Source organism: Lucilia sericata, unplaced genomic scaffold, assembly GCF_015586225.1.
Source record: "Lucilia sericata isolate MDLA Ls3-8-SP2 unplaced genomic scaffold, ASM1558622v1 Contig000128F_arrow, whole genome shotgun sequence".
Classification (NCBI taxonomy): Eukaryota; Metazoa; Arthropoda; class Insecta; order Diptera; family Calliphoridae; genus Lucilia; species Lucilia sericata.
Window position 1 is genome coordinate 640001 of NW_023994160.1, and position 15618 is coordinate 655618.

At 29.4% G+C, this 15618-nt stretch overlaps 2 protein-coding genes across 2 annotated transcripts; both read right to left on the bottom strand.

Moving 5' to 3' along the window:
• Window positions 1-8104: 8104 nt before the first annotated feature.
• Window positions 8105-11938, bottom strand: LOC119600922. Its single transcript, XM_037951509.1, has 3 exons — window positions 11813-11938; window positions 8451-8584; window positions 8105-8376 (listed from the first exon to the last, which is right to left on the bottom strand). The coding sequence occupies exons 2-3, from the start codon at window positions 8577-8579 to the stop codon at window positions 8293-8295; spliced, it is 213 nt and encodes a 70-aa protein (XP_037807437.1). The 5' UTR covers window positions 8580-8584; window positions 11813-11938; the 3' UTR covers window positions 8105-8292.
• Window positions 11939-14190: 2252 nt separating this feature from the next.
• Window positions 14191-15344, bottom strand: LOC119600928. The gene is made up of 3 exons (XM_037951519.1): window positions 15134-15344; window positions 14726-15061; window positions 14191-14660 (listed from the first exon to the last, which is right to left on the bottom strand). The coding sequence occupies exons 2-3, from the start codon at window positions 15058-15060 to the stop codon at window positions 14321-14323; spliced, it is 675 nt and encodes a 224-aa protein (XP_037807447.1). The 5' UTR covers window position 15061; window positions 15134-15344; the 3' UTR covers window positions 14191-14320.
• Window positions 15345-15618: the final 274 nt, after the last annotated feature.

The window sequence follows — 15618 nt, forward strand, 5'->3', positions numbered from 1 at the left end:
CTAATAATTATGTATCGCAATTCAGTATTTTATTTCACCGATTTTTTTCGTTAAACATAATCGAAAAGCATCGGCAGTGTAACGACCAATAAAAAGTTCACGTTAATAATTTTATAATTTAAAAATATTTCAATACATAACTTTTGACATTCTTATAGTTTTCCGATCTTTGTCTTTAAAATATTCTACAGTCGTTAAAAATTTAGGGAATTGAAAATTCGTTAATGTAACCGATATTTGTCATTACTTTACGATATTACTGAATTCCGGTACTGATGTCCTACCAATTTTTTTCCAGGTCAAACACCAATATCAGTACATTTTTTGGCATATCTTGAGGTGTCCCCAAGCATTATTTACACATGTTTTTATATTCCCAGTTCGTTGTTTCCTCAGGAAAGTCCTTCAATATAATTATTTTGAAAAGTTTAAATAACGAAAAACTTTCAATCGAAAACTCTGAATATAAAACTGAAGTCCTACTTCTTATAAAAATATTCCATTTGATAACAATCGTAACGATGTTATAACAAAATTGATCATTATCTCATTCACAATTTAGCACTTTACACAAAAATATAAAACAATAAAATCCTATTTTCGCATTGCCTGAGCCTGTTTACATACTTATTTGTTTACAAAAATCTTATTAAAAACAACAAAATCAAAATATCATGCAAAATACAAAAAGAAAAAAGCAACAGAGAAGTTAAACGTTTCTGCGCTCTCCTCTCTTTTTTCAAAAATTGTTTGTTTTGTTTCTTGCTTTGTTTGTTTGTTTTTAATTTCAAGAATACGTACGTGTGACTATTGTTTCTATGTATTAGTAACTACTTTAAACGTTTATAGCTCCTAAAATTCTGAACCGATCTCATTAACATATATATTGTGCACATCTGTGAACAAATACCTTTAAAATGATATATTTTTTGCCAAGATCAGATGTATACTGTAAGAGTAAAAGGGGTCACAAAAAATCGTCTTGCCTATTAATTATATAGATATGAAAATAAAATAACAGTAATAGTATAAAATGAAAACATATGAATACAGTAGATGTCAAAAGTGTCCAATACCTGCAGGAAGTAAATGGCAACTGACATAAGGAAGTTAGTAATAAGAAGACAGGCACATTACTTGGCTGAAATGATGGGAACATGCTTATTATGCTATGCTTAGCTTATAAAATATTACAAGCTAAATGGATTCCGATTCATTTTTTATATACATTTTAAATGTGTATTTAAATTTTTTAAATTTCTTCCGAAAATATTTTGCAGCACTTTTTTCGTTTTAGATCCCAACAAAAATATATGAAGTATAATAACTTTGCTCTCCACTGTAGGTATACATACAAGTTTTTTGTATACATATGTATGTGTAAAGAAGGAAAGCACCTGATTTTTACCTGAAAAAAATATTTATTAAATATACATACAAAAATAGCATTCGTAAGCAACAACAACCGCAATAAAAGTAAAAGAAAAACAATTAAGAAAGTATTGTCGGACTAACTCGACAATTTTATGTCCTACTCCCATATAAAAAATATTATTTGTTTGTATGGACAATGGTGCGAATATGAGTTCTTTGCCAAGTTGCGGTAGTGATTCTGAGTCGAAGTAGTGTAGGGTATAAAAACAGCACATATATCTTCCAAGATCTGTTTTATAAATCTTTTAAAAATATTTGTGCTTATAGTTCAAGGGTCTAGATTGTTATTTACTATAATATTTTTCCCAATTCACAATCGGCTTCGTGGTGTTGTATCGATGTATACATATATTATTCTTTGAAGTTTTATTCTTTTTGAACTAGCTCATCAGATTATGATACACATTCAATGGCCTCTCAAAGACCCTTCACGAGATATTAAAATTGTTGATAAAAAATTTTAAAACCTTTAAAAAAGTATACTTTTAGACTAGACTATAGACTAGACTATAGACTAGACTATAGACTAGACTATAGACTAGACTATAGACTAGACTATAGACTAGACTATAGACTAAACTATAGACTAGACTATAGACTAGACTATAGACTAAACTATAGACTAGACTATAGACTAGACTATAGACTAGACTATAGACTAGACTATAGACTAGACTATAGACTAGACTATAGACTAGACTATAGACTAGACTATAGACTAGACTATAGACTAGACTATAGACTAGACTATAGACTAGACTATAGACTAGACTATAGACTAGACTATAGACTAGACTATAGACTAGACTATAGACTAGACTATAGACTAGACTATAGACTAGACTATAGACTAGACTATAGACTAGACTATAGACTAGACTATAGACTAGACTATAGACTAGACTATAGACTAGACTATAGACTAGACTATAGACTAGACTATAGACTAGACTATAGACTAGACTATAGACTAGACTATAGACTAGACTATAGACTAGACTATAGACTAGACTATAGACTAGACTATAGACTAGACTATAGACTAGACTATAGACTAGACTATAGACTAGACTATATACTAGACTATAGACTAGACTATAGACTAGACTATAGACTAGACTATAGACTAGACTATAGACTAGACTATAGACTAGACTATAGACTAGACTATAGACTAGACTATAGACTAGACTATAGACTAGACTATAGACTAGACTATAGAGACTAGACTATAGACTAGACTATAGACTAGACTATAGACTAGACTATAGACTAGACTATAGACTAGACTATAGACTAGACTATAGACTAGACTATAGACTAGACTATAGACTAGACTATAGACTAGACTATAGACTAGACTATAGACTAGACTATAGACTAGACTATAGACTAGACTATAGACTAGACTATAGACTAGACTATAGACTAGACTATAGACTAGACTATAGACTAGACTATAGACTAGACTATAGACTAGACTAGACTATAGACTAGACTATAGACTAGACTATAGACTAGACTATAGACTAGACTATAGACTAGACTATAGACTAGACTATAGACTAGACTATAGACTAGACTATAGACTAGACTATAGACTAGACTATAGACTAGACTATAGACTAGACTATAGACTAGACTATAGACTAGACTATAGACTAGACTATAGACTAGACTACTAGACTATAGACTAGACTATAGACTAGACTATAGACTAGACTATAGACTAGACTATAGACTAGAATATAGACTAGACTATAGACTAGACTATAGACTAGACTATAGACTAGACTATAGACTAGACTATAGACTAGACTATAGACTAGACTATAGACTAGACTATAGACTAGACTATAGACTAGACTATAGACTAGACTATAGACTAGACTATAGACTAGACTATAGGCTAGACTATAGACTAGACTATAGACTAGACTATAGACTAGACTATAGGCTAGACTATAGACTAGGCTATAGACTAGACTATAGACTAGACTATAGACTAGACTATAGACTAGACTATAGGCTAGACTATAGACTAGACTATAGACTAGACTATAGACTAGACTATAGACTAGACTATAGACTAGACTATAGACTAGACTATAGACTAGACTATAGACTAGACTATAGACTAGACTATAGACTAGACTATAGACTATACTAGACTAGATTATAGACTAGACTATAGACTAGACTATAGACTAGACTATAGACTAGACTATAGACTAGACTATAGACTAGACTATAGACTAGACTATAGACTAGACTATAGACTAGACTATAGACTAGACTATAGACTAGACTATAGACTAGACTATAGACTAGACTATAGACTAGACTATAGACTAGACTATACTAGACTATAGACTAGACTATAGACTAGACTATAGACTAGACTATAGACTAGACTATAGACTAGACTATAGACTAGACTATAGACTAGACTATAGACTAGACTATAGACTAGACTATAGACTAGACTATAGACTAGACTATAGACTAGACTATAGACTAGACTATAGACTAGACTATAGACTAGACTATAGACTAGACTATAGACTAGACTATAGACTAGACTATAGACTAGACTATAGACTAGACTACAGACTAGACTATAGACTAGACTATAGACTAGACTATAGACTAGACTATAGACTAGACTATAGACTAGACTATAGACTAGACTATAGACTAGACTATAGACTAGACTATAGACTAGACTATAGACTAGACTATAGACTAGACTATAGACTAGACTATAGACTAGACTATAGACTAGACTATAGACTAGACTATAGACTAGACGATAGACTAGACGATAGACTAGACGATAGACTAGACTATAGACTAGACTATAGACTAGACTAGTGAACCATGGACTACTATGTGGACTATTTATCAAAAGTTTATAAGTTAGAAATAGTACCGAAGATGTCGAGGGGGTACCGCGGTATTTTTCGATCATAAAATGTACTTATAAAAGTACTAAAGTACTGAATTTTCCATGCCTGGCACACATACATATGTAAGCTTATTAACAAAATGTTTGACATTGTTATCAGATTCCTAAACCGAGATTATCTACTTAGTTAAGAATAGTTTTTCATCGTCTAAAAGTCAGTATTTTTTGAACCGTTAGAGGTATTTTAGAATTTTATTTAGTGAGATATCTTTCTGAAAATTTCTCCTGTTTTAATTTTATTAAAATCGGTTCAGCAGTTGTTGAGAAATTTAAAGTTAAAGTTGAACTACATTTTACTTTTTTACCCCCTTATTTATAAACGCAATTTTAATTTATAAATGATTTATAAATCAAATTTCGTATAAAACTTTTATAAATTAAAATGTTGTTTATGAATAAGGGGGTTAATGTTTAACATGAAAATACACCATGGCGTATGACAAATGTATTTTATGATGTTTTGAAAATTACTAAAAATTTTACAAATGCAGATATGTAAATAAATGCATAAATAATATATACAAAACATTTAATAATTTTGATCGAAATTTTAACAAATTTCGAATAGTACCATTTAAAATTTTTTATTGAAACAATTTGCAAGTTAATCGGTTCTCACAACTAATACACAATATGTATGTGTTTTTCATATGATAGCACTCACACACAAGCATATAAAAATACACGGAGAAAATATCAGGATTTTCTCTAACCAAAAAGAGATACCTTAACAAGAGACACGGAAAATACTACCAATAAAAAAGAAGAAAAAAAAACACGAATTTTCCTCATAAAAAAAATATATGAGAGTGAGTGAGCGAATAAAAAAGGAAAACAAAGAGTAAACAATTTGATACAATAACAAAAAACCAAAATAATAAAAACAACAACAGCAACAAGATATTCAAAACACACATACATAAAAATAATAAAACGAAAAAAGAAAATTATACAAATAAATAAAAATATCGATCACACACGCAAAGGCACAACGACAACAACAACAACAGAAGCAGCAGCAATAGAAACCTGAAAAAAAGAAAAACGTACCCAACCAAGCTGCTCATGGAGCAAAAAAAAAAATACAATGAAAATAACAATAACAAAACCCCCGAAATTGGAATGAATACATATACAAAGTAAGTAATTGTTGTGCTGCAGCTGTTTTAATTTTCATAAGACAGTATCCTCTTTTTCTACTTGTACTTCTTGGTGTTGTTGTGCTACAACAGCTCCACCTCCTTGGGCTCCTCTGCTGCACGAAAGTGATTAATTATTATTAAATGTACGGTATTGAAAAGTAACTGTAAAGGAATCTAAATATTTTTGCCATATGTTTTACACATACACACTCACGTTCACACGCTTATACAAACACATTTAAATACAATTAAAACTACTATGAAATAAAACTGAAACTGAAATGATTATAAATATTATATGAGCCCTAAAATATGCTACACATTTCTTGTAAGTATGTGTATAAACGAAAAATGTATTAATTCTTATTACTGAGTGTTTTTTATTAAATATTTGCTATTATCTTATTTATAGTTTTTTTATATATTTTTTTTATTTACATTTAACAATTTTTATATTTTTCTGCGAACACACTATTTTTCTTTAATTTCTTATGAAATTTTCTTTCAATTTTACTCAATTATTAAATTATTGTTTCACTTTAAGTATTATTTTCTTCCGTTTAACCAGAAACATGAACTGACCGCTACGAGAGAAAACTCACGTTAGAATAACACCCGGGATAGAAATTTTGATTTTATTTTCGTTAGACTTTCTTTAGGTTTTTTTAATAGGTCTCCTCTAACCATCAGACAGTGCTGAGCAAGAAGGCAGGTACCAGAAAAAAACAACACTCACCTAAATCATTACTGACACACATACTTATATACTATATTACATGTAATATAAAAGCTTTAGTTTTAGTATAACAGTTCTGTTTGTTCTTTTCTCTTTTTGTTGTGAAAAGCTGTTTTTGAAATATTTTGCTTTGACCACCGGCCGGAACTTTTTTCTTGATTTTGATAACTTTTAAACATCCTTTTGTTATGATTTAATTTCATCTGTTTTTAGCTTTTGTTAAAAGCTTTTCGCTTAATTTAAATTAACATAAATAAAGTAAGGTAAATAATAGGGTGTATTGGCAAGTGGTGTTTTATTTTATGCAACACGGATGCAAATAGTCCTTTTTTCTGTACATTTTACAACGTAAAATATCTTTACACTATGGAGCATTTTTTTGTGATCATCGATTTTAAAGTTATTTTACTTATTTGTAAGTAAACCTTTGTAGCCAAAAATTTAATAAATAATGGGCGTGGCACCTCCCATACGATCGAAATAATAAAATTCGTATATCTTGGAAATGTAGTAATCTTTGACATCCCCATAACCATTCAGTATATAGTGGTCGAGGCACCTCTTATATAAAATAAATATTTAAATTAGAATATCTCGGAAACTAGAACTGCTACAAGTTACCAAATCTCGTACATCTGGGAAACTATAAAAGCTAAAAGGCTAAAATCAAGGAAAAAATGGGTCGACTAGCAGTAGTGGGTGTGGCACCTCCAATATGTATTAAATACTTAAAATTCATACAATTGTTAAATTATAACAACTGAAGTCCAAAATTGTTACACGCACGCAGAGAAAAAACATGGTTGTGGTAACCATGTTCCAAGAGCAACATATTATGGTTAAAATTATGATTGTAGTCTTAACATAATATCGTTATTGTAACAAATTTAAAATATCATATTATGATTAAATACCGTTAAAATATTTCATCATAATATTTTTCTATTTATCATAATAATATTGTTATACATGATCATATTATGATCCAATGTGTTCAAAATTTCGTTCAAAACTATGTATCGAAATCAAAATAAATTTTACTGAAGCAGTAAAATTACAGTTTCTAAAAAAAGTAAAAAAAAAATATATATATGTATATAAATAAAATTACATACTTACAATACTTAGCACACTTCGCAAATTTCAATTTGATTCACAAAAACATAACTAAATTATTCTATGCAAACTGAAATACTTATACATTTAATGCTATAAACCAAATGAGAATTATTCATTTTATTGTCGCGTAAAAAACACACACGAAAAAGTAATCTCTGTGAGCAAATGTTGTTTTGTTGTTGTATTAATTTGTTGATGTATCAGCAGACATATAACAACATAACATATAATGGTTTTTTTATAACAACATAACATACAATGGTTATATAACATAACATATTATGGTTATTTGCAAGTTTAAATGGTTGTTAATAACAGAATATGTTTTCCTTGTTATCAGTATTTAGTTGTTGTAAAAATAATTATGATTCAGTGAATTATACTCAAATTTATAATTGCCTGGAACATGAAAATGTTTACAGTAACTTAAATATTGTTAAAAGCTAATTAAAATAACAATTATATGTTTTTGAAAACAATATATTGTTACAGTAAACATGGGATAGTTGCAGTAACCATTTTGAACCATGTTTTTTCTCTGCGTGTGATCACAATAAAATCATGGTCCGAATTACCATATACATATGTATGTAATCGAGTAAAATTGATCGTAACTTTCCTTTCAAACAAGAAATTTAGTATAACCTTTAAAAGGATTTGATTTCATACATAAAATAGAAACCAAAAATGATCACAGATTTTAAATTTTGTTAAAAAATTGCTTAACTTTTATTAGTCAAAAAAAATTGTTTTTAATCTTATTTTATAATATATATAAAAAAAATTAATGTGTTACAAAATAACTAATTAACTAACTTAAGAAAAAAATTAAATAAAACAAAATGCATTTTTTCAATTTAACAGAAATTTGGTAGACTTCAAGATTTAAAAATTTAGAAAGGCGATTTGCACTCCATCATAGCTTTGGCACAATACTGAGGGAATTGTATACACTGCAGTAGAATATCGGTAATAGACTGCAAAAGAGAAATTGCACATAATAATTATATATTTTGATCAAATAACAATATCGATCATTCTTTAGACTCACCGATAAACCGGGGAAACAAACTACAAATATAAGCAAAATAATGTAGATGCCAGCACAGAAGAAAGCTAAAAAGAACGATATGAACCAAAATACCAAAAACCAAAATATAAACCAGATTGGATTGCCCATATTTGCTGAAATAAATGAAGAAAAAACCATCAAAACAAGATAAGAAAATGTAAACAATAACAATTTTTTTCTGCCGCCATTATTGTTGTTGTTATTTGGAGGAACCGGTATTAAGTGTTGTCAACCTATGCATATTTGTTTAGTACTTATTTTAACTGCATATGCGATAAAAGGTATGAGTAATGTAGAAATGTTCAGAGGAAATTTTTGTAATTTAAAAATGTTAAATTTACAACGTAGATAAGAAAAATATTTAAACATCAATTGGCAAAAAATATATGTGTACATATGAAAGTTTTAATTAAGAAGAAATTCTTGAAAAACTTTGTTGATAAATGTCTTAATTGACAACACTAACAATAATAAAATCAAACAGGCATGGAAATTTTAAAATAGTACTAAATTTTAACAATAATAGTACTTTTTTAGTTATTAAAGGTGCAATTTTACCAGACGTTTAAAGTATTTAAAAATTCCGAAATGGAGCAACTTTGTAATATGAAGTTTTAACATTTTTTACTAGATTATGGACTAGTTCATTGTACAGTATAATGGCTTTTGTCGGTGGTTTATTCTAGTCTATTAAATAGTCTATGGACGAGTATAATGACTAATGTATGGACTTTTCCATTGACTATAAACTAGTATACTAACTAGCTTATTGACCTTTTCCCTTAACTATTCTAGACTATGAGTAGTCTATTGACTAGACTAATGCCCTTTGTCTTTGGTACAGTTCAGTCTATGAACGAGAATATTGCATTAATAGAATATCCTAAGAATAAGTATACATCTATGGATAAGTCAATTGACTAGAATATGCACTAGTCTATAAACTAGTGTATGGACTAGATTATTCAATAGTCTATTAAGCAGTCTATGGAGTAGACTATAAACTATAAAACTATCGATATCAAAAAGTGCTGAAAAAGTACAATAGTACTGAATTTCCCATCTCTGAAAATAAACTAAATATTTCTCTCATTTTGTGAGAGACAGAGAGAAGAAAATAAAAATACAAAAAGAGAAGCTATCTTATATCTATGTGTGTATATTTTGTTATTTAAAAACACTGTTGCCAATTTAGCTATTTTCTCGTCAAATTTAGTGATTTTTAATCCCATTTTGCGGGGAAAAATATGATTTAGCTATTAGCGGGAAATCTAGCGATTTTTCTTTAGATTTTAAGGCATTTTTTATTCATTTATATTTTGATAATATCGCTTAAAAGTTGCTACGAATGACGATATTGACGATTTGTGCGTACAGGTAAAGTTATACGAAAAACTTTCAAAGGGGTATATTTTGTTGTACTCAATTAAAAAACGAATATTTAATTATTCTAGTCTTTTAGTAAATGAGTGATATGATAATAAAATTTACCATAATTCTAAAAATTAGTGAACATTGGAAATAAGTGACGATAAGATCGATCCATAAAGTCCTAAAAATTTACAACATTTCTAAGGCATATTAGGGCCGCATATCGATATTGCAGATAAACTTCCCACAAAAGGAGTGTATAATAATAATCTTGGGTGCCCCGGTAGGCTAGTTGGTAGTGTGCTAGCCTGTCAGTCTGGGGGTTGTGGGTTCGATTCCCAGCAGAGATCCTGGTCTGCTACACTACAACGGTCGTATGGTTATCGTCACCGTGCTCGGTAAATTAGGTTAGAATATAATTTGTAATTGTATTGTAATGGAAAAATAAATAATACCCTTATGCCGAAAATAAAGGATCGATCCATAAAGGCCAGCATTTCGAAATTCAATTTATCTTTACAACATTTCTAAAGCAATCTGTATAGGGTCGCATATCGAAATTAACCTCAACTTGACATTTTTCCTAACCCAAAGTGAAAATATTTAACATAAAAAAAGATTCTCTTATGTGTTTGTTATAAGATGTGTTTGTATCACTATCCCATTCCTGCGTATGTATATAGATTTTAGCGATAAATCGCTGACTTTTTAGAATAATATAAAAAATCTGAAAAAATTAGCTAGTTTTTTTAGATATTTCTTTTCAGAATCATATAATAAATATTATTTTGACGATTTATCGCTAAATTTTTCAAAATGTATTGAATTTAACTATTTTCTAGCTATTTTTCAGTCGACTTTAGCGATATTTTTGGGAAAAAAGTTGGCAACAGTGTTTAAAAAATATCTTGTAGTTTAATAACACAAACAAATAAATGTAGTTTTTTTGAATGCAATGTTTGTTGTTGATATTAAATGGAAAAAAATTTAAATTTTTATGAGAATGTTATTTTTAGTGCGTGACTTCAAAATTGAAAATCGCTCTAAAATTTTTTAAAAATACATATGTATGTACATAAATGCAAACAAAAACAATTATTTGTATTTGAAATTTCAAATATTTTTAAATAACAATAACAACTACTTGCCAAAAATGGCAACTATTTGGAAAGTTGTGTTAATTAAACCAAATATGTACGCAAGATAAGGTGTCAGCCAATATTAGTAAAATATTTTCAAAATGCATGTGTCATACTTTCAATGATCATTATGACACATTACATAGGTATTGAGTTTTTCTATTTTCAATTTTATCAATAAAGAATATTTGGAAATTGAAAAGATAAGAAATTGAATGAAGACACATTACACATTTCAAGTTATTAAATATTTTTTAAGAAAATTAAAGAGATGACACAAATCAAGAGGGCGGTAATTAAAAACAAAATTCTTTGACAATGATGTTATCAAAATATTTAATTGCTTTTGTTTAATAGATCTTAATGTGTAGCCTACATACATACATATGTAGGTATGAAGAGATATAATAAAACAATTAGCACTTTATTTAAATAGTAAACAACAGAAAATTTCTGCTTAGTATAGGAAAATTTTAATACAATTTGTATATTGTTCACATTTAAAAAACATTTATTTAGAGAGGGAAAACAAACTAAATGTCATGATCTTTAGTATTCAAGCATTTCTTCGGAAAATGCATTTTTTTCTTGTCCTCTTTTTGGTTGTGGGGAAAAACTAGTTTGTTGTGTTCATATTTATGTATATACATATCTTACCAAGTTGCACCCACTTGTTAATCTTAAAGATTCTTTTAATTTTTCTTTTTTTCTAATTTACGTCACCAAATTGGAAATATACAACAATAAGAAATGTCACTGTACTTTTGATATTCTTTGCCTATTTGCTTAGATCATCAAACAAACAATCGAATCAAAATGCACTCTACTAACCTTTTTCTATGTTTTAGAACTTGAAAAGTATCTCAAAAATATTCACGTCTTATTGCAACTGCTTAAAGTAACGCACTGATCAAGCAACAAGTGTTGTAGTAAAATGGATACCTAAACAGAGACCCCCAAGACAAAATGTGAGTGAGTAATTTACTGTACTCGTTCTCTCTGAAAAAAATCACTGAGAGTGTAAATGTGATCATTTCAATTATAGCTGCCAGATCAAGGTAAATACATATATCAGGTACATGCAACTAAAAAAGCACGTACGATCTTCAAATTTGTTTTTATATGGTGTTTGATAATCTTGAGTTTTGAGCCCATATACAAAAAATTATAAACAATGATCAGCTGGGCAGATTTAATGGCATTTTAATAAATTTTGATTTTTTTTTTTAATTCTAAATATTTAATTATTTTCTTAATTGTTTGTGATTAAAGTAAGATGAGAGAAATCCCAAACTTTTATAATTTTACCGTTTTTTTTTTTTTTAATTATTTGGCAACACTGCTCTTTCTTTGGTTTTATTTCTCTCCGTATTTTCTCAAAACAAACTAATTATTTATAAGTTGCTTTTATTGTTAAAGAAACCTTATCAATCTTATTTTTTGTATAAAGTGGTATTAACTAAAAGACGTTTTTGTTTGATGGCAACAAATTCAAAAGTTCTTGAATATTTGTATCAATATTCTCGAATTTTAACTCAATGAGCTTCATTTAAATGTTTGTGCTAATTTAGAAGTATGAATTAAATAATCATTAATTGCAAATATTAAAAAAAAATGCATTTGTTATTTTAAATAAAATAATACTTTATAAATAAGATTAAGATCAAAGAGATCAGTGATCAAAAAACTTACTTTTGAAAAAAAATTGGATAATATGCTCTAATTGGCTGGTATTTTTTTTTCAAATATATTAAATCATTAATATATTTTTTAAGTCTTTAATCGAGAAGAGCACGTTCTAAGATCGCTCATATTCTCCACAATTTGATTTTAATATGAAGAAATCGAAAAAATGCATAAGTAGAAATTAATAACCGATTATGGCCTATATAGGCTGGGTTATTGGAATAAAGAAATTGAAATAGAACAAGTAAGAGTTCTATATTCGAACATGTCGAATCTATTATACCCACCATCAAACCGTATGTCGTAAAAGGAATGCTCTCCTATAAAACTCAGTGTGATAAATATTACTCATCAAATTTACTGAAGAGGACCTTATATGAGAGGTAGGTTTTTATAAAATTTTTCATAATTTTTTAGACCGATTTTGGTTCATATAAAACATGGTGGACAGATTTCGGCACGCATGGAACTATGAGTGTCGAATTTAATCGCTATACTCGTATTTTTAAACCAGTAATGAGCATTAAAGTAATTTTTTGAAGAGGACCTTATATGGGGAGTAGGGTCAATTATGGACCGATCCATATAAAATTTCTTATTTTTAAGCCAGTAATGACCGCTGATTTTCCAAAGGGGTCCTTATATGGGGGGTAGGGTCAATTATGGACCTATCCTCATAAAAGTTGGTAGGGAGATTTTGGCTCATATGAAACTTATTTATGTCGAATTTCATTGCTATACTCTTATTTTTAAAACAGATATGCCCGTGGTTCACTTGTATGGGAGCTATCCGAAAATGTGGACCGATATTGCCCATTTTCAATACCAAACAAACATTATCTATAGAGAATATTTGTGGAAAATTTCAACCCTGCTTTCAACAGACAGACAGATGGGCGGACATGGCTAGATCGTCTTAGAATTTAATAAGTACCCAGAATATATGTACTTTTGTGGGTCTATGACCAATATTTCGATGTGTTACAAACAGAATAACAAAACCAATATACCCCCCATCATTTTTGATGGATAAAAAACGCAAACCCATAATTAATAGTGTAATCCGAAAGGAAACACTCTAAAATTAGCTTTTTTATTCCACACTTTTACTACTGAAATAGTCTATAGATCCTTAAGTAGTAACCTAAAATGGACTTCTATTCGTAATTTTAAATTCAACAACCAATTTATTTTGAGTTTTAAGTGACAATTAGTAAAATTCTACAATTTATTTAAAAGTCAATTTTACATTTCCTTCGCACAAAGCGATGGTCATTATATGTATGTAAGTCTTTGCAAGATACTTAAATTTAGAATTAAAAGAAGACATTCTTAAATTTGTAAATCTGACAGCATTTTTATCTAATTAGTTCAATACCAATATTCCTTTCGTTGAAATGATATCGAATGTTACGTTTCTTCTTTGTTTTTCAGTTTCCTCTGTAACATTGACCTTGATCACATTCGATATCATTGGGGTGTGGAGCTACAAATGAAATGAAAAATCAAACACTTCGACATGGTGAATTTTTCATTTGCACTTGTATATTTTAGAGATGGTCAAGCAACATTAATTAAACTCATCTTTCTCACTCTCACGTATTGGATAAAGGTGTAGAGTAAGTAGGTAATGAATTTTTCTCTTCTTGTAGCTCAGTTCAATTCTCTGGGTGGTGGTCCACGTGGTTTTAAAACTGTATTCAACAGATTCTCTCCGGGTTGATTTTTGGGACGTGGAGTAGGTGTCAAAGATCTAGTATGTGGAGGAGCCTCTTCCTTCTTCTTGACAGCTGAAGTAGCGGCACGACGTTGACGGATTTTCTCCTCCATGCGTGAGGGTACCATGAAACAATTAGATTCACGATAAATTGGCTTGCGACGATCATTCCAAGGGAATTCCCATTGTATAGGCTTAAAGTCACGCCTCCAGGGTCTACGGGGTCTAAACCAAAAGTCACAAGTCCAATCTTCTTCACCCTCATCATCGACATCACTAAAATACTCATAAATTGTATACTCCATTCTTAAAAAATATAAACCTATTTTATTAAGACTTACCCTCTTACATAGACACGAACATAACGACCAGATTTTCTAAATAATTCCAAAGCTTCATTGAATGTCAGTTCCAGAGCGGGAGTATCATTGATTTGGGTTATCTCATCACCGATACGCATACCAGCACGACGAGCCAAACCAGTGGGTGTTAGATTTATAATTGTCAAGGGTTCAAATTGATCAACACCACCAGAAACCTCTATGCCCCACATTGAGTCTACGAAACTCATGATACGACGATCAGTTTCCACCGTATACGTGATACGCATTTGATATTCAACATTATCAAATGCATCCGACGTATATTTGGGAGTTCTAATTTTTGAATAAATCATTCTAAAAATATAAAATTTCACTCATTCAAAACCCAAAAACATTATGCAATATTTTCAATTATAATCTACAAACCTGTATTTATATTTTAAGGATCACGTCCAATATTTGTTTGTGGAAATATACACTAACGTTAATTCAACAGTAGAGTTCTGATCGCGACCGAAAGGTTTTGGCCTAAGGATATGACTTCTTTTTATTTGTTTGTTATTTTACTATAAATCGCTAGTTGCAGACAGACGTTGAACTGTACAACAATTCGATTAAAATTCAATTAAACATTCTATTCTTTAGGGTGGGTGTTATTTATACTAATTTATATGATTCTGCCTCGATCGATATTCTTAGTGATCGTGACAATGCATTGACGAATTCATGGTCAAGTTGTTTTCCGATTTGATTATAATGCAACGTCATAGATTTATTTTGATAGTCGTATTGAATGCATCATTTGCCAAGTTAATTGTGATAATGATGTAAATTTGGGTCGAATCGAATTTTAAATACACTTGGTATTTCTAAATTATGGTTTGAATATTTTTTTTTTTAATTCTAGAGAA